This window comes from Sinocyclocheilus grahami, unplaced genomic scaffold (assembly GCF_001515645.1).
Source record: "Sinocyclocheilus grahami isolate Dianchi unplaced genomic scaffold, SAMN03320097.WGS_v1.1 scaffold47.1, whole genome shotgun sequence".
Taxonomy (NCBI): domain Eukaryota; kingdom Metazoa; phylum Chordata; class Actinopteri; order Cypriniformes; family Cyprinidae; genus Sinocyclocheilus; species Sinocyclocheilus grahami.
The window spans coordinates 4,366,988-4,390,908 of NW_015505226.1; the positions used below are offsets into that span (position 1 = coordinate 4,366,988).

General features: G+C 36.9%; 1 protein-coding gene across 1 annotated transcript; it reads right to left on the minus strand.

Moving 5' to 3' along the window:
- Nucleotides 1-502: 502 nt before the first annotated feature.
- Nucleotides 503-15,908, minus strand: LOC107582816 (glutamate dehydrogenase, mitochondrial-like). Its single transcript, XM_016268836.1, has 11 exons — nt 15,282-15,908; nt 11,256-11,332; nt 10,151-10,245; nt 7,076-7,255; nt 3,842-3,979; nt 3,592-3,729; nt 3,422-3,502; nt 3,216-3,339; nt 1,760-1,851; nt 1,010-1,072; nt 503-633 (listed from the first exon to the last, which is right to left on the minus strand). The coding sequence occupies exons 1-11, from the start codon at nt 15,707-15,709 to the stop codon at nt 514-516; spliced, it is 1,536 nt and encodes a 511-aa protein (XP_016124322.1). The 5' UTR covers nt 15,710-15,908; the 3' UTR covers nt 503-513.
- Between the last annotated feature and the right edge of the window lie 8,013 nt (nt 15,909-23,921).

Below are 23,921 nucleotides of genomic sequence, written 5' to 3' on the forward strand. Positions count from 1 at the left end.
AACCATGTTTAAATGGTTTGCAAGAACGAACAATAAGAATAAAGTAAATAAAACCTACCAGGACAAAAACGCACCAAGTTGAAGTAAAATTTTGAGGCGAGAGGAAGACAGGGCCAACATGACAAATTAACGGACATTTAAAACAGTGCGCTACAGTTGCATTTGAAGAGGACCACATTAGTTTACCACAGATCAATACAAAAACCAGGGACAAAATAAACAAGTTACAACTAAACACACTTGAGAAACCTGATTATTGGTGCCAGTTTGTTTTGAGACCACATCACATAGAGTGATATAGTGAAAACAGCAGCCTCAGAACCGAATAAACTGCTTTAGAGTTCTCAAACTCATGAGGACGGAGCTTCTGGGATATGACAGCATGAGGGTAATATAATAGAGGAAATGGGGTTAGGCTGATGTAAACTCTGATATGTTAAAAAGGTTGTAGAGAGGGATCGAGAGGTTGATGGACGGTTTTGTCTTCTTTTTGCAAAAGGAATTTTGGGTCATTTATGTAAAGGTCAGGCCAGCCTCATTGTACACCTTGAAGACCTTCTCAATGGCGTTGACGTAAGCTGCCGTCCTCAAATCCAAGCCAAGGTTGTACTTGTTTGCCGTGCGCATAATTTGCTGCAAAGAAAAAATATTACTACATGAATACAGGTTTGACTACATTGAAGCTCATTTACAAAGCATGGAGGAAAAAACAGAAAGAGCGTCAATAAATAATAACGACATCTGTGCAATGGGCGAGGTGGTTTTCTTTACACAACAATCATACCACACTAGACTAAAATCTGCCTGAAGCGAGGGCTGAATGCTGTGGACGAGTTAAAATTATCTTTCAACTGTTTTATGAAAATATAACACTGTTATATAGCAGCTGAGGTGGAGTCAAGGGCGGTTCCTGCTCTACCTGGTGTTGTTTTACAGATAGTATGACTGAATGCTCTATGCGTGTCAGCTTCAATATGCACAACTTTTCAGTGACAATAAAAGAACTTACCCTGGCTGACCTCTCCATGGTGTAGGCAAGACCAGAGTGCACAATGTCCTTCTCAGAGGCACCCTGTATGACAAACACATCACATCACATCAATGCACAAACATCACATGAGAGTTCAAACTGCTGATCTTGGAGAGAACTCCAAAGCTTTGTTCACAGAGCACAAAAATCCAATTTGTTTTCAAATTCAATCTTTAGGACAGACTGACTGCAGTCATTCTGTAAGCGATGAAATCCAGTCAATATCTGGTATATCAATATCAGTTACCAAAGTGATAACTTAAGCTCAACATGTGTTTGTTTTTTGTTTTTTTGCTTTGCTGACTACAGTCACTAAATGGTTATGCCAAAAAAATAAAAAGTACACTCAAAAAATTACAATAAACAAAATAAATTAAATAAATAGACATGCATATATTTAAAAAAAAAAAAGAGTCTGAAAAAAATCCGATTTCATCAGTGTGGTCAACATCTGGTATATCAACTTTAGCTAACACTGAAACTTGCATGCAGTATGATGACTGAAAACCCAAATGTATTTATAGATTGTTTTGCTCCTCAGACTATGATTCACTAAATTTAGTTTAAAAAAATAAATAAATAAATAAATAAATAAATAAAAAAAACATTAATAGAATATAGGAATAAATAAAATTCAAGAATATATACTGTATATGTGTGTGTGTGTGTGTGTGTGTGTGTGTGTGTGTGTGCGCAAGCCAAAAAAGGTAAAACATTGTGGACACTTACAGCTACACGGGCCTGGAAGTCAGCAGTGGGGACAACGGGGATGGGGCCACCCTGCTTTCCAAACTTCCTTTCAAGACTCTCTTGCACAGACACTGGACAAAAGAAAAGATAAAAATTCATTATTCAAATTCCCTCTGTTTCAGCAAAGGTTGTAAGAGTGATGTTTGATCAAATGCACATGCTGTTTCTGAGCACAACTTAGGGGTGCAAATTGTCATTATTTACAAAGCACCCTTTTGAAAAATGTTTTAGATGTTAATTATCTTAAAGCGGAATTTTGATTTGTCTTAAAAGGGACCACCACACAATCACACTGGCTACGTTTACATGCACAATTTTTGGTTCAATCGGACTGAATTCATTCCGATTGATGAATCTGAATGTAGTGTTTACATGAATGCTAAATAAAGTGATCGGGTTGATGTGCGCGTTTATGTCACAAGCTTCAAATGGGATTTTTTTTTTTTACATGCACACACTGCACAAATATAGAGTCTCTCACTGTTTGCACATAATAACCACTCTCCTACACGGTTTCCTTATTTGTTTTTAACAGCAGAATTAATATTTATCCATTTATGGATAAATATACATATAAACCGCTGTGCCGTGCTGCTCATATTTAATTATCACACAGTAAAAATGCCCCTCCCCGCGCCCAAATGGGTTGCCTGTGGATGAGAATCCAAAACAAGGATTGGTGGGAGGTTGTCCTGCTCCACTTCACAGTTGCTGAGTGAAAGGAGAGTTTTATAATGACAGGACAAGCATTTATACAACACTTTATTCAAAAGGAAGAACCGCTCGTTCTGCGCGTCATACTTCATTTCGCTATTTCTGCGTCACTGCACATGCGCAGTCCTTTCAGTTTCGGGGGTTCAATCCGATCGAGTGTTTACCTGCACTCTCAATCGTATTAGAAAAGGAATAAACCACCCCCTTCAATCCGATCCAAATTTCATTCCGATCGAGCTCAATCGGATCGCTTAAGGTGTTTACATGAAGGCTTTTCAGTCCGATTGAGCGGTCAATCCGATTACAAATAGATTATTTGGTTGCATGTAAATGTAGCCACTGTTAGCAGTCAACTTCTGTCACACTGACACATCTCTTCAATACTCTGGCTTCCATCTCATTTAATTACTGCAATTTACATTAATGGATAATTTCTTGAAGGGCTAGCAGGCTTTGACATCTGGATGTCAATTAAATTGGTATAACCAAGGAGAGAGACGAAGAGAAGCTAAGCCATGTGACCCAGTACATATAGCACACAATAGCAGGGGTGGATCAAACTCTCCTGTAAGAAACATTGCCACACCCTGCTGATCACAGCTCTGCATTAGGCCTGCCTGCATGTTAAGAATAAGTGCCAAAAGGGAGGGAGTGTTGCAAGGAAATGGAATCAAGAAAAAAGAGACCATGGAGCGTGTGACAGAGAACAACAAACACATACTCAGCAGGTGGTAGTTGGAGTCCCTCTCATACTTGAAGGTCAGACGACCGTAGCTGACGTGGTTTAGGTTCTTCAGCCACTCAAAGTAGGAGACTGTGACACCTCCAGCGTTCAGGTACATGTCCTGCACATAAAGATATAAATCATTATTCCTGTTTCTATTTTCCTGAAGCACGACAGAGTTTGAGAGAATGTTGTTCTCTTACTGGAATGACCATAATGTTCCTCTCTATGAAGATCTTGTCAGCATCTGGTGTAGTGGGACCATTAGCACCTTCAGCAATAATCTGAAGCAATAAAAAAAAGATACGTTCAGCATTGGTGAAGAATATTTAAGCATAGCAACCACATCTGGCTGATGCTGTTGGTGTCAGACCTTAGCTTTGATATTGTGAGCGTTCTTCCTGGTCAGCTGTTTCTCTCCAGCTGCAGGGATGAGGATATCACACTCAGCTTCCAGAATGTTTCCCTCATATGGCTGAGAGTTGGGGAAGCCCACAATAGTACCATGTTGCTAAAGAGAAAGCAGAAACATATTCAAAAAACAGTTTAAGTACAGAAAAAGGGGCAAATTCTCACCAGAGATTCAGAAAAGCAATTGTACTGTAAATGGACCCTTAACTGACCAATTTGTAGTCCTCCAGCTCTTTGGGGTCCATGCCGTTGGGGTTCCAGATGCTTCCATCGATTTCAGCAATTCCCACACACTTGGCACCATAACGGTGGAGGTAACGCATGGAATGCAGACCCACATTACCGAAACCCTGCATGACAGGATAGGAAACTAGGATAAATTGTGGTGAAAACATAATCCTGTTTTTCTTGGAAATGGCGCCCCCGTGTGGTTTTGATTCAGAATAGACTAGCTATCAACGGTTCTCAAGCAGGCCTCAAACTTCCAAGAGCCCTTAAGATGACTAAAAAGTATTAAAATTAACAAATTATTATTAATTTGTTAAAATAATCAAATTCTAATCCAAATCAAAAAGCTAAAAAACATGCAAAACTATTATGTAAACTAAGCAATTCTTATATATTACAATAAAAAAATTATTACAAATATTTATTTCCCCCTCTTAAATAACTGTTGCTTTTAGCTGAAGAACATACAGTTCTTGAAGCGTCATAAGTCACAAAAAGAATCATGATTAACTATGGTAATTTGATATCAATACTCCTAGTTTCTATTAACAAAAGTGGTTTGAAAACAAGCAGCTTTGTCATAATTATAAGAAAATTACTGGAAATAGCTTATACTGGAAAGCCTATTCACCTCATCAAAGGTATTTCTGGGAAGATGTCATGTGCATGTCAAAAGGGGAAACGCATATGGCTGCTCATATCACAAAAGGACAAACGGGAAGCAGTCATACCACTCCTCTCCTGAGGCTTTGTTTGACACTAATGACTATGCTATCTCTTCTCTGGGCGGCTCTAAATCCATAACACATGACAACATCTTCTCTTGTCTCTTCACTACACATGGCACTAAATCTTTAGAAAGAGAATGTAATTGGTGAGGCAGTAATCCCAGAGCAACAGTCGATGAGAATCCCTTCCCTCTGTAGTCTGGGCTGCACTGATTGAATTGAGTTTCGACCACACTGTGATTAAGACTGAAATTCATTATTTGAACCCAAAGACAAAACAACTAAATCTTAATCCTAGAGAATAAACCTGCAAGTTCATGGGAAAGTCAACTGATTTCAAAGCTGTAAAGAAAAGCCGTTGTCTGTGGTATTTGCAGTGGGATTCTTACAGCATGTGATTTCAAGGAACTGAGATGTACTAGATGCTGACATATGGTTAACTCTTCCTTTTTTTGTGTCAGCAAAAAAATATTTAGTCAGCATATTATACGGTCACTTGGTTATTTCGGGCCAAAATGAAAATTCTGTAATCATTTACTCACCCTCATTTAGTTACAAACAAACGTTTTGACGATGCTTCTTTTCATAAAATGAAAACATATTCTGATCAGTGGCAGACATGTTTCAACAAAGTAGTCCATATGACTTTAAAAAGTCTTCTGAAGTCATACAATAGCCTTTTGCTTTCATTTTTAGCACAACAATTCCTGGTCACTGTATGATAAAGAGCAGCATGAACATTCTGCTAAACATTTCTATTTGACTTATGGTGCTTTTCCACTGCATGGCACGGCTCGGCTCAGTTTGCGTTTCCACTGCAGTTTAGTACCGCTTTAGAGTGGGCAGGATTATATACATGTCGCTATTGCCGTGACTTCCTGAAAAACTTTTTCATTCTGCGTCATCCCATCAAGCTCTCACTGGATCCGCTCCTCGGCTATCAACGAGAGGAATGTCTGTACTTTCTCAACAGACCACGAAACAGCCATTATTTTGTTGTTTAAAGGGGTGGTTCACAGTTTTTTTTCTAGGCTTGATTGTGTTTATGGGGTGCAGTCTAACATGTGTTAATGCTTTGTTAAAAAAAAAACACATTATTTTTTCACATAATTTACCTTTATTCCAAACCACTCTGTCCCTTCTCTGAGAAACTCGCTGATCATTTCCTGCTTTTATGAAGCCCCGCCCTCAGAAATAGAAACAGTTTTTGATTGAAAACAATCAAAATGTGTTGTGATTGGCTAAACCGCCTCTAGTGCATGTGTAAACATCCCGCCCCTCATCTCAGCGGCATGTGCTCCAGTTGTATTGTAAACAACGGCATCGTTAATATCGCTTATCAGTTTGAGCCCGATTGAGAAGCAGAGGATATGATTGAAGAGGATCATGCAGAAGCTGTGCAAGCACGGCTTTTAATGGTAGGCCTATGTTTTTTGTTGTCTCATACTTTTAGATATGCTGTTATTTATAAATGCTACTGCTTATGTTAGCTTTTAATATACGGTTTTATCCTGATTAAAGCTTTAATACAGTACGGCAACTGCACGCGCGTCCATGTTTAATGCTTCTCATAGCTATGTGAAAATAAGAGTATAATTTTGAACAGTTCATTGTTGGAGCCGAGCTGAATAAGAGAGAGAGAGAGAGAGAGATGCAGAGCGTGTGTAGAGCAGGGGGACGAGAGGAACAGTATTGAGAACCGCTGCTTTAGAACATTGATTGTGAAACTTGTGAATCCATTAGAATCGTTAGAAGACAGAATCGCGATTCATATATGAATAGATTTTTACGTGCATGTCTAGTTTTCTCTTCCTCTTCTCTAAAGCAGCACTGCATGGCCTCGCCCCCTTTGCTGCCTTTTCCTGAGGGCGGGGTTTATCTGGGTTTGTTACAAACCCGGGAAGTAACTTTTTGTAGTCCCTACCAGCCGTTTTTGTAGGCATTAAACTGCCAGAAATTTAAAAGGCGATATCTCTGTTTGCATTGAACTTTCAGCTTCGTAACTTTGCAGACATTGTTTATGCTCAAACAGCAACATTACACACTAACTAATGTTAAAAAAGTGAAATCCCAGTCAACTACCCCTTTAAAAAAAGGTGCGCTCGTTCGAATCGGTTGCGTTTGTTCAAAAAAAAGTTACGTTCGATCCTCGCTGGCTGTGCTGATTTAAATCTAGCGGGTCTAGTGTCTTGTGTCGCAAGTTCAATGACGCAGGTAGTGGAGTTTCTCTCCGGCAAATCAGTGATCAGCAGGGTTTACACGTCACATTTTGGTAACAGTACGGCTCGCTTGGAACCTCAGCTGAAATGGTAATGAAAAACCCACCAAAAGCGAGCCGTACCGTGCCGTACCATGCAGTGGAAAAGTGCCATTACTTCACTCTACCAGTGAAGTTTTATTGTATAGAAAAACTAAGGACCAATCATTCAAATATAGTAAAGAAAACTAGTTAAAGTGAAGTTAAAAATCTCTTCAAATTGTCTTTTATACCTGAATAATAAAGGTTTTGTCAGCAAATCCAGGGGTCAGGCCTAGTTTGCTCATGTAGGAGGCTTCATTGATGAAATTCTCAATGCCATGGAAGACTCCACGACCAGTGGCTGAGATTCTGCCATGGATACCACCCTGGCTAATGGGTTTACCTGTCACACAGGCATGGGCATTGATATCCTACAGAAAGAAAGAGAGAGACACACAAACAAAAAAAAGAAAAAAATGGGCCAATTAGTGTATTATACTTTCTATCGCAGTAACGCACACATTTCAAAAACACAACAGGGTTATTATAGTTAACTACTGTAAAACTAAAAAAAAATATTTTTGTCACTTGACATTAAATTTAAAAAAAAATTTTTTTTAACTTATTTCAGTTAGTCACCATGGCAACATTTCATTTAGGCTAACTTGATGTACTAAAACTGAAATAAAAAACTATAGGCGTGTCAAATGACAAAAACACAACAAAATTACTAAAACTACTATATCAACTATAATGAAAATAAAAACAGAATATATGAACATTTTAACAAATCAAAATATTCATAACTATAATATGATACTAAAATGACACTGGAACATTTTAACAAATATAAACAATATTATACTGATTCTGTTTCTAATTTTACTATACAATACTAACTTTTCGGTAACATTTAATTACAATTTTTAATGTAATTACCTGTTAAGAATGTGTATCTTTAAGTCCACGTTAATGTGGAACCATTAATGAAACTGAATGTCATGGAAAATTTTCAGTTCCAGTATTTTTTTTTTAATGAAACCTGTTCCGAATAAAAACCAGTGCTTGGTTCTCAACTCAACACTTCAGCCAACACTGGTAGTCTGTTTATCATCCAAAAACACAAGCACCAGTCAGGGCTGTTCAGAGGGTAGGAAGAGGACAACATGTGATACACTAACAACCAGAGCTCTTGGATTGGTGTGAAGGGGTCTTGTGCTGTCGTTAGGGTACGTGAGAGGGGTCACTCTCTAAGTGCAGCTTACAAGCTTCCCCAAGGGCAGCTGCTGTAGCCCTATTTATGTCACTGAATGAGGAAACGGCATCGAGACAGGAGACCTGTGCTCTCCTCACAGATGACGCACAACAGTGGCCAGGGCAGAGGTTACTGCAGGGGATGGACACCATCTCAATAACATACTGTATGTATTACAGCAGCCTAATTAACCTCCGAACAAGCATACAGTCATTTAAAAAAAACGTATGCCATCAAATCACATCATATGCAACATAATAATCTGCTGGGCTGAGAAGAGAAATCAAAGTATCTCATTACTGCTGGACATTTAAGTCTGATAAGTCTAAGCTTATGTAACGTTTCCCTCGACTGCTGCTGTGCACATGCGAATCTGCTGAGACTGCAGTATTAGTGAAGAGTGATTATTGCCCTTTATAAACTCAACCACTGATATCATCAATAATTTACTGTTCCCTTGTAGAACAGTGACAGAGTTTCCCTTGTGTCTCAAACACACCAGCTTTGGGACAAGCAACATTTTTAATTTGTCAGTGACAGTTGATACTGCATTTTTCATGCTCATTTCCCCTATGTTTACATTTAGATCGATGTTGATATAGTTAACTAAAACTAAAACGATTAACAATTGTTTTTGTTAAAATGGAAATGAAATAAAATATAAATATAAGATGAAAAACTATTTTTATTCAAAGTATTAAAATTACTAAAATTATAAAGGGAATAAATATAAATCTAAAGCTAAAGAGAAAACAAAAAATACTATAAAATATAAATACTTTAATGGTAAAAAATACCTTTAGATAAGTACATCTTTAAACATGCTTAACACTTTAAATGTAATCTTCAGCAAATCTCAAAATGAATATGCATTTTTCATACTGTACATTGATGACTAAATTCATTTGTACTGGTAGCATTAAGAAAACATAGTTTTTAGTGTTTTATTTTACATTTATTCAGACAAAGTATTATAGAAATGTAACATCTTCCTTGTTAACAGCCATATTGTGAAATAATTATTAATCATAATTTTAATAACAGATTTTATTAAGCTACATATGCATGGGACATATGCTTAAAATACATATGCATGGGACATTTTACATGCCAGAACTAAATGAGAGTTAAGGTCAGTTTTATAAGGGTCTCAAATATTTGTCTGTGCTTGTAGCACATCTCTTAAGGCTACAGAAAAGGTAATGTTACATAAAAGGTTGCATTCTGAGGTCAAGTTGTTTCGAGGGTGACAGTGTGCTTGGATGTGACTGGACTCTTGCTTTCTCCCCATTCTGACTTTGCAAAACTCTATTGTCCAAAGGATCTTTTCAGAATTAGTAAAGCTGGATATTGTTTAGCACAGTCATTATTACCCTCCCATATAAAAGTAGAAAAAAGAACTAAACATGACCATTCTTTTGTTGCCATGGTGATAGTGCTAGTACTGTATTAAATGATTTAACTATGATAAGAGCCCTCTAGTAGAAATAACCCTGACCACAAGCACCACAGCAAACACACTAAAAGAAAATCTGTATGATTTGGCTTTAGGAATCTTCATACTCCAATGACCCAGCTTTGTTCTCTCTCTGTGTTAGCTGAAGCTGTCATCCAAAATCATATCACAAAAAGGAAAAACACTCTAAAATATGTACATATTTAATAAGAAAGCAAACTGGTTGCTATTGTCCGTGTAAATAAAGCTATGACTTATCCATTTATTAGGCCACAAAGGTAAACATTACACAGTCTGTTGTATAGATAGCATAACACTATCAGAGATGGACAAACAAAGGGTGTGAGGTTGCTGATAAAGATGATGATGAAAGTGTTACTTCTTACAGAAGACACTAATTGCTGTGAACTATTGTTTTTGTAACATTAATTGCTCAGATATCCTTGATGGTATATGCTTTTTAACCTTTCAATTTGGTTAAGAGGCTAGGCATATTAATCTACAAGTGATAAAAGGGAAAAACCTCAATGGGAGTTTTATTGGCATAGTTAATAATTTAATTATGCATGTAATAATTAATCATTTAAGTGTTATAAGAGATGGACAGTTGCTTACGGTGTGGGCAATAGTGTTAGCATAGGTGTCAGCGATCCAGGACATTTCCCTCTCACCGGTGCTCATATCAGGGGCGGGTACATCAATGCCAGGTCCTGAATGCAAAAGAACAAGGGAGGGAGAGAAGAAAGATAGTTTTACAACTAGTCAGCATTAATTGTGTCATGAAAGCAGACGGTGGTCATGTGTCCAGGCACAGGGACCACTCAGGTTTCGTATCAGTTATTATGAACTATGCTAATTGTACTTATGAATGCTTGATTGCACTTCTCAGGGAAAAGTCTTTTAAGAGGCAATGCAACAAATTATCTGAGTAGGCAGCTTGTGTTGTTTTAATGGAGAGCTGGAGTTTCAGTGCCCACTCTGACGCTGTGAGAGTGCACTGCCCTTCCCCCCATACCAGTACCAGCTGCTTTGGCGAGGAAAACAGGAAGGCATCCAGATAAACAACCATGCAGACAGCCTTGCACCCTGAATACATTTCCAAAAACAGCTCCAAAGGGGGCAGGGAAGCACACAGCGGGACTTATTTTTTACAGCACCAAGGTGCTGAAGCTCTTCCGGGTTAAAAGGGCAAGGAGGCAAAGTTTATAATTCCCTGAGGATTTCCTGATGTCTCCAGAATTGTTGCAATGCAGTAATATTACAAAAGGTATCTTGTTTTTAAAAGAAGTCTCTTATGCTCACCAAGGCTGCATTTATCTGATCAAAAATGCAGTAGATATACATGAAACACATGTGAAATCATTGTAATATGCTGATTTGGTGCATATTTATTTTTTATCAATGTTGAAAACTGTTGTCCTCCTTAATATTTTTGTGGAAACAGTGATATCAGGATTCTTTGATGAATATAAAGTTTTAAAAAATAGCATTTATTTGAAACATTTTTTATATAATATATGTAATGTAATATATAAATGTCATAATTGTCACTTTTGATCAAATTAATTTGTCCCTGCTGGGAAAAAAAAAATCTTACTAACCCAAACTTTAGGACTGAACTATATATTGTTTTATATTTTCCAGAATGCCTTAATGTAGGGGTCATGTGTGGTATTCAAAACAGTGGAGTCAAAAAGCACAAATGAATCAATAAACTCACCAATGAATCCCTTTTTGGCCAGCTCAATGGTGAATCTTCTTGTGATTTTCTCCAATTCATTATCCTGAACAGCACAAAAAAATCAAATCAAAAAGTAAATAAAAAATTTCTTTTTCAAATTATATTTTTGTTTATATTATAACTTATGACAACCATAAAAAAAATCAGAAAGGACCACAGACCCTACAAATATTAAACAGAACAACAGGGAAGATCTACTGCTACACATTGAAACTTTATATTGTGGACTCTTTATTCAGGACTTCCTGACATCCACCCTGTTGAAAAAAACAGCATATGCTGGTTAGGAACGTTTTGAAGCATGGCAGCTGGTTTGAGCTGGTTTAAGCTGGTCCTGAGCTGGTAATAAGCAGGTTATGAGCTGGTCCTGAGCAGGAGCTAGTTGCTTAGGACCAGCTTAAACCAGCTGCTGTGCTTCAAAACATACCTAACCAGCATATGCTGGGGTTTTTATCAACCTCAGCAGATCTTTTTTCTACCCACTAATAAGGATTACTCTGTAAAACTTGGTGTTTTACCAGTTTTTTTTCTTTAGCTAGGTCTTCACATGAATTGAATGAGGATAAACAGGACAGAATACGAAAACTACACTGCACAATTGAAGACCAGATCAAGTTCTAACATTGCACTTTAGTAATAAACCAAGACCACTTTGAGACTTTTAATTTTAATTTTTTGTGCAAACACCAAGAACACACACAATGGGCTTAAACAAACAGACTTTCTGAAGCTATGCAGACCAGTTTTTTTTCTTTAGCCGTGTCTTCATGCTGAATTGAATGAGGATAAACAGGACAGAATACGAAAACTACACTGCACAATTGAAGACTAGATCAAGTTCTAACATTGCACTTTATTAATAAACCAAGACCACTTTGAGACTTAAGTTTTTTTTTTTGTGCCAGTTCATGTTCAAAGGACACGGGTCACCTTTTCCAGCTATGCAGCTAAAATTGCAGCTCAACTTGTGTGCTCTGGTCACGCTCCATTAGGACAGGTGCTCCCTTCTAGAGAAGCTGGTGCCAAATGTTGGTTTCCTAAAGCAAGCCACAGAATGGATGTGACCTCAAAGGGCACAGAGACTGTGTCTCTAATAAAGCATACTGTATGCTACACTAGGGCTGGACGATATGGCCAAAATTTCCACAAGATAAATTTAAAAAATAAAATAAATGGAAAGTACATAATGTTCTGTCTGACCTTGAGAGAGAAGAGGGAAAGGTAATGGGGGAGTCCTGTGTATTTGTAAGTATGTGTGTGTGTTTGGACCAGAGGCTGCAATGACTCCGCTCCTCTGCCTGGCTGCATCATCAATCTTGCCTGACTGTGTGAACGAGTGTGTCTGTCTCTGACACATACTGCACACACAGCCTGGCAGACGCATCAATCCCTTTTACAATAAACATAAATAGTGCAAAAGCAGTAAAAAATAGAAAATTAGACTGGGAATAATCTGTGATATTTAATGACTGTATTAGTTCACAATGCTTCTGTAAATGCAAATGAGAATGTCCAAATCCAAATGAGTGAAATTATGTGCTCTAATGTTTAATCATATTTAATATTCATAATACAAGTGAGAAAGCTGCCAACATACAGGCAAATACGGAACTAAACCACTGAACATGGTGTCTTTTTATAGCTGAAAAACCAAGAAAATCAGTCCCTCTAGGCGTCATTTTGTCTGTGTTTAAAAGCTCACCAGCTGAACAGATGTGCTTTTTCCACTATAGCTGAAATGGTCTTCATTTATACACACAGAGAGGAGGGGAAAACGATGCGAGAGAGATGGTGGGGGCTCTTGAGCGGAGGAATGACTCAGCATAGATCACTACTGTATCCAAAGGATGAAGAAAAAAATAAATAAATAAAAAAACAAACACACACACAGGAAACCTTTCCAGCATCTCCTTCAACTCCCCCTAGTGAGCCAAATGTGCTTGATCATAACCAGGATGTGCACTTCCTGCACAAATTTTTTCCATTAGTCTCGCACATAAAGGATATGCAGCCAAACATTTTTGCTGATCCAGTGATTCAGACATTCACGTGCACGCCTTTGGCTAACAGATGATGAAATGCACTGAGCCATTAGCTGACAGTGTGTGATGACTGAATTGCTCTTGTACTTTGTAATGTGTACCTAATCTTGTCTATTACACATAGATAATGTCGATCACAGCACTTTTGTCAGTGGTAGTCTTTGAGCCATGAAGAATAAGTGTCTGCGTCGAATGAATGATTAAAGGGGCTGCGATTAATATTGGCAGTTTTGCTAACTTCTGACCAATTTTAACTACATGCCACCTAAACACGCAAAATGATTCACGAGCAGTGAGTGTATGTGATTGGCTGGTTTTCTGATTCATCGTGATTTACCCAAGGTGGTCTGTTTTGTGTCTGCTAATCTTAAAAACCTGAGCACATCCCATCAAAAGGCAATATTTGAGGAGGTTTTTTTGTGCATGATATTTAAAAAGTATGCACACTTGGAATTTCATCAATTTAAGAAATTTGCTAACCAGCATTGGTTTGTGATGAGAAAATAATTTGTTAAAATTAGATGCTTATTAGCACTGGTCTTATCAGAATCACATTGATGGTGTTCATTAAAGTTGTGATGAAACGGAAATACCGACAGATATGTTATTTTCCATATTGTGGCGTATATTCGAGTGTAATGTATTATTGAAAAAGATCAAATGTAGGGTAAGGATTTTATGCAAGGATTTTGAAATGCGGGCGTTGGATTTAAATATGGAGGCAGATGATCATGACCTTGGAGGGGTGGTAAGTAAAACACGTGCCAGCATGAATTGTTTACAATAACATCAAAAACATGCATTTACTAACTAACTACACGAGGGTGAGTAAATGACAGAATTTTCATTTTTGGATGGACTATACCTTTAACTTATAATCTAAGGTGGAGCATTGACATAAGAACAAATACACACTGGTGAGTCTCCAAATGCTATGTGTAAATGTGAGCAGAGTGGTCCTGTCACACAGATGATGAACCAGAGCGCCTGAGCCCCACCCCCATATCCACCCTTACAACTCTCTCTCACAATACGTCACCCCACAAATCACCCACAATGCAGTGCCATGATAACATCCCCCTCCCACTCTTTGCAGCCTCAATCTCTTGATGACCACTGCTTCTTAACATCTGCTGTGAAGAATTAATGTGATTCTGTGGGCCTCACATGATTTACAACAAGAGGATGTGCCTCGGTATGGCATAAACCCCTTATTTGGCATAAGGGTACAATCAGCTGCAAATTAGTATAAACAGTTGAAACTGGGATGTTCACATTAATGACTAAACATGTCAAGCAGGAAGCATATTCTGAGGTCAAAAACCAGATTTATTCAAAAACAAATGTAACAAACCAAGGCACAAGACAAGACAGTAATCTATTATTATTGTATAGTAAAATGTTAACGTTTGGTGTGTTTGTAATTATAATAACATATTGTTTGTTTATTAAGAAACAATCACAAGCAAGAGTGGTCTTGTCCTGAATATCAGTCTGTGATTCAGCTATAGAGGTCTTCTGCAAAAATCTTAAAATCGAATTATGCTTTTTTTGTTGTTTTGGATTGTGCTCTATATATATTGAAGCACTTAATTTGACAAAATAATTGACTTACATTGCAGACTAATTGTTATTTTCATCTGACTAAAGCCAAGTTAAAAACTAAAGTTTTAACTGCAGAAGATTCAGTGCAAAAGTGTCAGGCTTCTTTCCCCAGGTAATACATACACCTGTGCAGGTGCAAGGTGTGTCAAAATTATTAATTATTGAAGGGTAGGACTTGTCAAATCTACCCAAATACCACATTTAAAGCCGTAAACATTAATAAATAAATAATAATGAATAAAAGTCAACGCATATAGGTTTGCAAGTCATTATGTCAACAACTGTCAGCATGAATGCACTGCTGTGAAGCCTCTTGTTGAGCAAAACACACGTAAACGGATCTGTTGTGCCTTATTACTGCACGACATAAAAACAATAATATCTCTTACCTCCTTTGCAGGGAGTTCTGTGCTGACTGTGTTGTGCCCGGTAACCCTCGATAACCTCCCATTCTCCATTGTCTCTCTTGATGGGGAAGGACACGCTCAGGACGTGGTTGCAGGGCTTGATGATCTTGAGGATCCCCCGCACACGGTGTCTCTTCTGCTCCGGCGTTTCCCGGGTCTTCAGGTCCTCCACCAGCTTGTTTTCGACAATAGCAGCGCCACGATCGAAGAAGCCCTCCACCATCCTGAAGAAGTTCGGGTCATCTTCCTTGTCAGCGGCATCGCTGTAGTGACGCACCCTCAGCAGAGATGAGGAAGCCGGCAGAGCGGACTCGACGCATCCCGAGGCCAGAGCGTTCCCCGCTCCGCGAGTCAGCAACTCCCCAAAATACCGGTACATGGCGATAAGGGGCTTTGAAAGTTACGGTACAATGGAGAAAGAAGAAATGAAAGGGCGATGGTTTATCGACGAGGTGGAAAAGGAAAACGAAATGGGGGGTAAATGAACGAGACGACGGAAGCTCCCGAGCTTTGCCTCGCTCAGTGTCAGAGTGACAGCGCTCATGCCGTCTCGCGCTTTAAAAGGCAGCGGCGCGTTTGGAGGAGTCGCGCGAGCAGACGGAAGGTCTCTGCGTGTCAGGAGGGCGGAGGAAACGCAAGCGCTACTTTTGAATCTCTTATTCTTTTCAGCTATATTTGAATAGAAACAGATTATTTATTTTATAATACTATTATAATTATTGGTATAATTCAAGCTCACTTATAGCATTAAAACATAACTTAAAAACACTTGTTTTCAGTGTTTTCAAAATGACTTTTTTCAGTTAGAAACATTAATAAAGTATTATATAAGTACATGTATCATTTTTGAATTGCAATTTATAACTTAATGTATTAACTAAATAAACCAAGAAGACTCTTGTGTTGGTAATCTGTTAGCATTACTACTACTACTACTATTTATTATTATAATTATATAGCACACATATTCTGTCATACACACAAATGTATAAAACCTGAATACATTATTATGTTATTTCTTTTAATACAGGTATAACAAAGCAAAATCAAAGTCCTTTCATTTTCTCCCTGGAACCTGTCACCTGTCCACCAGCCACAAGGTCATTGCTAAATTCATGTGTTCCCGCTGTGATATTCCAAATCAAACAGCTGAAAATGAATATGGGCAATAAAGTTTATTAAATCTTTATCAGAAAGATTGTATGACACATTCTAATAAACCAAGACGGTCCTGATTTCCTGTCCTGGTTTGTTTTAATTCCAGGCCCCTCCTCCACCCCCCTGTTTACCCTTAGGTCCGGAGCTCGGTACATTTTTCATGTTCATAAATCAAATGTATTCTCTGAATGACGAATGTGCGCATATGAGTGTCTGCATGTTTAGAAAGACAGTTTACAAGGATGTTTAGCGTCTCCGCTGGTGTGGCGGAGTGAACGAGGCTTGAGAGAATAGGGGTTATGCGCAACAGACTTCCATATTCTCTTAACCAGGGGCAAGTTCAAGCTCAAAGCGGTGTGTCTTCTGGTCCATTTCCTTTCCTTAGGAAGGTGTGCTAGACACTGATTAATGTAACATAAAAATACTATACAGTACATATTTATATATTTTGCTATTGTATTGTGAAGTGACACTTTCATGTTCTCTTTTATTCTGGACGGCAAGGGCAGTGACTGTAACATCGAGCATATTTTGCAGTATTAAACACGTATTTATACCGATTTCATCAGGCTCCGAAAATTCTTCAAAAAGAGCACAAAGAATGGCCTTCTCAGCTGCCATAGTTGCAACTCTTGCGTAGGGTGTAGAACAGGGTGTTCAACACATAGACGTATTTATTATGTCTATGCTTCAACTCACCACCGTTTCCGTTTAAAAGACGTTTTGCACCATTTTTGTCGGGGCTGAACGCAGCCCTGTTTTGTCAGGTGATGTTCGACATATACCCTATTGTGATTGAGGATGCCTACGTGTTGCCAGATTCAGCTATTATAAGCATTGGTCTTGTCTTTTCCACTTTATTTGACACTTTAGAAAGTTAACAAGTGGGAAGTTGTAGTTTAGGGTTAGCGATATATTTATCTTATCTTATCTTATTTGCAAAAGATTTGAACTACATTTGTTGTGGTTTTTAAGTTGTAGTTTAGGGTTAGCGATATATTTATCTTATCTTATCTTATCTTATTTGCAAAAGATTTGAAATACATTTGTTGTGTTTTTTATTATTTTTACGGTCAATCAAAAAAGCCCACGGACAGGTTATTGCTGACATGATACCACATTCGGTAAGGCAAAAAAAAAAAATCATAATATTATCTGTAAGAAACGTTATCAAAAACAGTAGCATTTAACACTAGTAGGCTACACAGATCTGTAGGTTGGAAAATTAAATGAAATGTGCAAACACTAGCCATGAAGAAGTCTATGCTATTTCTTTCGGTATAGTAGTTACATTTTCTCAAAGTCTTGCTAAAAACATTAATAAGAGCACTAGACAAAGTTATTATCTATATAGCAATGGTTATTAATGATAACAGTAAAATGCACTGTTGCATGAATAATAAACTACTGATCAAATTATCCACCCCTAAAATATAAACAAATTTTGATGCAATAAATATGGTATAATTTAACAATGTTCATCATATAATTTAACAATGTGAAAGAAAACATCTTTCACAAACATCATGTCTGTCTCCTTTGAAGTGATTCGTGTATATAATGAGTTGTGTTTGTAAGGGTTATTATAGCACAATTCTTAACCCCATCCCAGACCTCACTAATTTTCAAACCCTGGCTATGGCCATACCCCCATACTTGCATACATATAGTCTTTAGCTGTACAGTACCTACAGTGGACAATATGGGTTTTGCTGATGTTGAATACACAGCAGCATAACCTTTACATTGAGCTCATATTACCCCAATGGACTCTGCACAGAAGATAAGATTAGGATTGATCCCCATGGAACCTGGTACAAATTGGCCCCCAGTCTGGTTAGGAAAATAAGCAAATATTAACAACAAGCTTTAGAAAGAGTATTTGTTGAAAACCTGTAATCCGAGAGAAGCACAGACCTCATGTCATAGCTGGTGTTTGTGTGTAGCCATGTATGAGAAATCAATACCAGAAACTTGCAAAATAAATATTGTACATTGTTTTGTCTCCCCATATTAGTTGCAACTGTTTCTCAATGGCTCTGCTAATTTGTGTGTGGCTTAAAATCAGCCAACATATTTTCGCACAGTATGATTAAACTACTCTACTTTAAAGTACCTCTGCAGACAATTATATGGAAATCTTGATAGTTTATAATGTTTTAGTGATCTCATCATGCAAATTTGTAAGGTTCACTGTACTTACAACCTACCAAATAGATTGACCGAATGGTCAGTGTATCAGGCTTTATGCTACAACGATTGTCACAATGATAAGTGGTGATCTATTGTCAAGTTGAAGTCTAAAGTAGTAGTCAAACAGGATAAGAGAAGATAACATTGTCGTTCAGAGAGAGAAATGTTAAGCAATATTCAGTTCTCTCATTCACAGCTAATATCTAGAATAATGAAGTTACCTTAGGTGGGAATGTGATGCTGATGTGGACAGCAGTGATGCTTATTTTCAAACAAAATGAATACATACATTACAGATTATTGTAAAGGCAAATAATAAGAATAATATGTGATTTAGTCAGCATGGTGATGATAAAAGAAGAATTAACTGAGGCCAGAGATCAAGAAAATGATTTATGTTATGCTGATCTGGTCTGTTCCATCTAAACCCCCTCACATGGTGTCTCTTCACACAAGACTGACATACACTGATTTATCATGGTTGTGTTTCAGAGAGCAAGTGCTTGGGCATTATTGGCTCACACACAGACAACACCCACTGCCTGATTGGATAAATGGGTAGGAGGGAGCGTTGGGGGTGGGGAGAGGTTGTAAATTAACTGTCCTTTTATGTATTTTTCCAAGAATGGCTTCCACCCCCAATTATTCAGAATTTGGAGTCTCTATCAGTTATTTACTGTGTGCCACAAATTTCTTGTAAATATGCTGGAATGTAAGAATATGTGACTAAATATCATTCAGAGTAATATATATATATATATATATATATATATATATATATATATATATATATATATAGTGATAAACTTTTTGTGATCAAATATGCACATATGCATACATGACTCCACATAGCCTTCTATGGTCTCTGTTGAATGAATGCCATGGTTATAAAGAGAGCTGAAAAATAAATCACCAGTAGGCTATCCCCGAATATTCTCAGTTTAATATAAATCAGTGTTGCTGTTCTAAAAGAGCTGTCTTACACAGGAGGTTGTCCTGGGCGGATTCTCTCAACCAATAGACATGCTTGGACTGTTTGCATTGGCTTGTGGTTGTAAACCTTTCTAATAGCGACATCTCTTGGACAAAGTGAGTACTTGTTGAGAAGAATGAGAATTCCCAATGCCCTCTGAATCAATAACAACACGTTATAGGCTACTGTAAATATAGTTAGACTAAGGATGACATGCAGAGCTATGCTACTTTAGTCATGCCTATCACCATATAACCAAGAGACTTTGCTATTGTTCTTGACACATTTTCAAAGAGTATGTTTTTTAAAGAAATCCTTCACCATAGGATTTATCCAGTTAAGCATGTTTTAAGCTCAACATTTCAAAAATAAAATATACCGGTTATTTTTGTCAAAGAAAGTCTTTGATTTTGTAGATAGAAAAAAGAAACAATTCTTCATTTGTTTTATCATTGTGTTTACTCAGAATTACTTTGGAAAGATTTAGGCTATATTAACAGAAACTGGACTCTTAAAAATATATATACTTCAAAAGGTTCTTCAAGCGATGCCACAGAAGAACCATTTTTGGTTCCACAAAGAACCATTCAGTCAAAGGTTCTTTAAAGAACCATCTCTTTCTTACCTTTTTATAATCTGAAGAACCTTCTTTCACCACAAAGAACCTTTTGTGAAACAGAAAGGTTCTTCAGATGTTAAAGGTTAACCGTTTAGACAAAAAGGTTCTTCTATGGCATCGCGAGCACCTTTATTTTTAAAAGTGTGGGGTGTGTATGCTGTGCATTTTTATTTTCAGTATGACATTTTGGAATTTAAAGAACACAACCATTAGGCAATTATTTGTTTTATTTATTTTTAATATCTACATCTATCTAAAAAAAAAAAAGCGTACATTTTATAAATTACTTTAAATTATACATAGGCTAAACCTTTTGTAACAAACGGAAAAAGAAAACAAACTTTAAAAGAAAAACAGAAATGTATGTAGCCTAACTTTTTTGGACTGGCAAATAAATGTTGTCATTAATATGACTGTAATAGCATAGCCTACCTCTTGTTCTTGTGGCACTGAATAAAAAAACAACATTTGAAATTCAGTTTGGACGTCAATTTCTTCCAGTTGTGATTGGGTGAAAGTAGGAAGTTAATCCTACCCTAAAAATGGTTTAATTTAAGCTATATGGGCCAATATGTTTAACGTTTAATTTATATCAAATTAACGTCATGTCAAGTTTTTGACGTTAGTTTGATTTGCATATTTGAACAGGTTTTTTATACGTCAATTTTGATGTCAATTTGATGTCTTTTCAACATCAATGGCCCACATGAAAGCTCATAATACAACTGCAGAAAAAGTTAATTTAATAAAACATTAAAAGGAAACATTAAATAGCAATTTCGAACAACTGGCATTTTGCTGTGTTTGCCACTAGATGGAAGGCAAACGTCAAAAAAGGAATTGAATCGTTGACACCAGCAGAAAAAAACACCCCACTGAGCTAATTTGTCCCGACATGGATATTCTACTTTCATACACAATTTTCCTTCATTTAGTTGCGCTCACATTTCGCCTCCCGCATTCCCTCTGTAATTTTACAACCTTTTAATCCAGCTCACATCATATTATAGCTCTATAACCTATGCTGAACTGATAATGATTTTGATCAAATAATTGTTTTCCATAAATATCCTGGTGTTTTGAACCGTGTTGAGGTTTCATTATGTAGCGCATGTAGGCTACACATCTATAGCCTGCAGACGCACAGAAGTGTGAATATGAAAAAGTCAAAAGGTAAAGTGTCAAACAAGTTCCCACGAGAAAGCTCCAGTCGTGTGCCTTACAGCCGGAAATGGTGGTTATGTGGTTTGAGCTTTTGCGTAAAGCTCATTGCATCTGCCTGACTGACACAGTGACAATACCTCACAGTCACTGGTCTCGAAACAGTGACTGTCGCACTGTCAAACAATGTTTGCAGTGTAGCGAAATAACTTGTTCCTCTTTTACAAATCTCAGCTGAAATCTTACACTTCTTCGTCTCTGGTATTCAGGTAGCAGCTGCAGAAGGGTCACCTGCAGGTCAGGCTGCTGCGAAAGGGCACAGGTCAGGAGTCAAAACCCCTTTGAGACTGAGAAATGTGCCCAACTCCTGTGACCACCAGTGACAGTACAGCTATTTAACCCCTATTTTAAAATAATAGTTCTCCAAAAAAATTAACATTTAATAAACATTTTGTTACTCAGCCTCGGGCCATCCAAGATGAGTTTGTTTCTTTATATGTTCCAGTGAAGAAACAAACTCATATTCATCTGATGGCCTGAGAGGGAAAACATTGTCAGCACATTTTCATTTGTGGATGAACTATACGCTTTTAAAAGTGCTCAAATTGTTTTTTTTTTCTCTCCATCCATCAAACTAATTGTTTTAATATACAAGCTCACAGAATGGTGCACTCTGAATACCCTTTATTTAGATTCTTCCTCTATGGAAATCATACTGTCCAGAAGGTCACTGTGTCACTCCATCCTTATATAACGCAAAGTTATGATGATGATAATAATAATAAATCATAACTCAAGTATTTTCCTCTCAACAAACAGAACGCTGACAACAGGGAGACAAAGTAAGCAGTCTTATGCAATGTTTCTCTTAATAAACAAACTGCTGATTTCAATTGTGTGCAGTAATGTTAAACATTAAGATAACTTGACTTAAGAAAAACAAATAAACATGAAAATAGTTATTTTTGTCACAAAGGTCATTGTGATCAGTTATGCGCAATGTAGTTTACTCTTAAATGCATAATCCTTATTTCTAATAAAATGCTATAAAATAAATTTCATTGGTAGATACGGTACTGTTTTGCAGTAGGTAATTCTGAGTGACTATATTGCAGCAGCACTACATTCTAATGATCTATTGACTCTTCCTTATTTGTGTTTCCCTTCTCCATGGAAAATAACGGTCTGCCATTGAGACCCTGTGCATTATGGGAGGCTCTTGAAGATGTCTGTAATCACATTGGGAATAAGGCTGATTGGCTTCCATCCACATCCTTCGTGAAAAAACGCATTTACTTATTTGCTAAACTTATTTGCATAGCAAAAATAAGCATGATTGACAAATGGTCTATCAGTCTCACTACTGTTATTTTATAATATTATATGCACTTAGATTCAAGTTTCATGTGAGCAGACAGAACTTTAACAAATGAGAACATTAAATTAAAGTTAAAAACAAATTACTTTATGCCTTTTTTAATAATTGATTTTTAACCTTTACTCTTATTGAGCGCAAAATGTATCTGAAAGTGTACATGAAACTGCACTTGAAAAAAATTACTGTATGTTAATTTACTCTACTTAGCGGATAAATAACCATAAAATATTGTGTAGTATATAACTTAATAATATAGTATAATAGGCTGGGATTAAATCATCAATTCAGTTATAAGGTGAGTCCAAAGGAAAAATACATAAAAAAAAAAGAAATCCATAACAATGTAAGACAAATGTTAAAGTATTAGAGGAAACATAAAAAAGGAATAGAAAAATAAATGTCTACCCTTAAGCTGTATGTTCAGTGTGATGGCTCAAGCTTCAAATCTCAATTAATATTTTATTTAATTGCAGAGAAAATTATGGTGTTTAGGAGTTTATATATGGTGAGGCGTTCATATAAATTAAAAGGATTGATCTGGTTTACCCAGATTATTTCGATTAATAGCTAGAAAGATTGGAACACATGGAACACATAGAACTTGTTACACAACATTTAAGTTTGACCCCAATCTAGCAACTGATTACATCAGTGACATGATTAAGGTTATGAAACATCTTTTGTCACACTGGAACAATTACTGGATACATATTGATGACTTCATACGGGTAATATTAAGCAAAATCGCTTACATTTTACAACATTACTTTGTAGACACTTCCTCACTTCCTTTCCTTAGTGTACTTGCAATCAGACTGTATCTTGGTCTAAAAATGATGATAATATTTCTATTCTTTTCCATAGTTTTTCTCAGATACAACTGAACACAATGGCTTCTTTTGTGATTGAAGCATAACTGGAAATATGAAAAAACAATAGTCAATAGTTATAAAATTGCATGATTTTGCTATTCTTTTTTGTTTCTCAGTTACAAGTGAACACAATAACACAATTCTTTGATTTCTGAAGAGAATAACTCTCGTATCTTATGTGGGTGTAGCATAGCTGTAAAAAATCTGTATGAGAAATCATGCGTCCAGTTTCACACA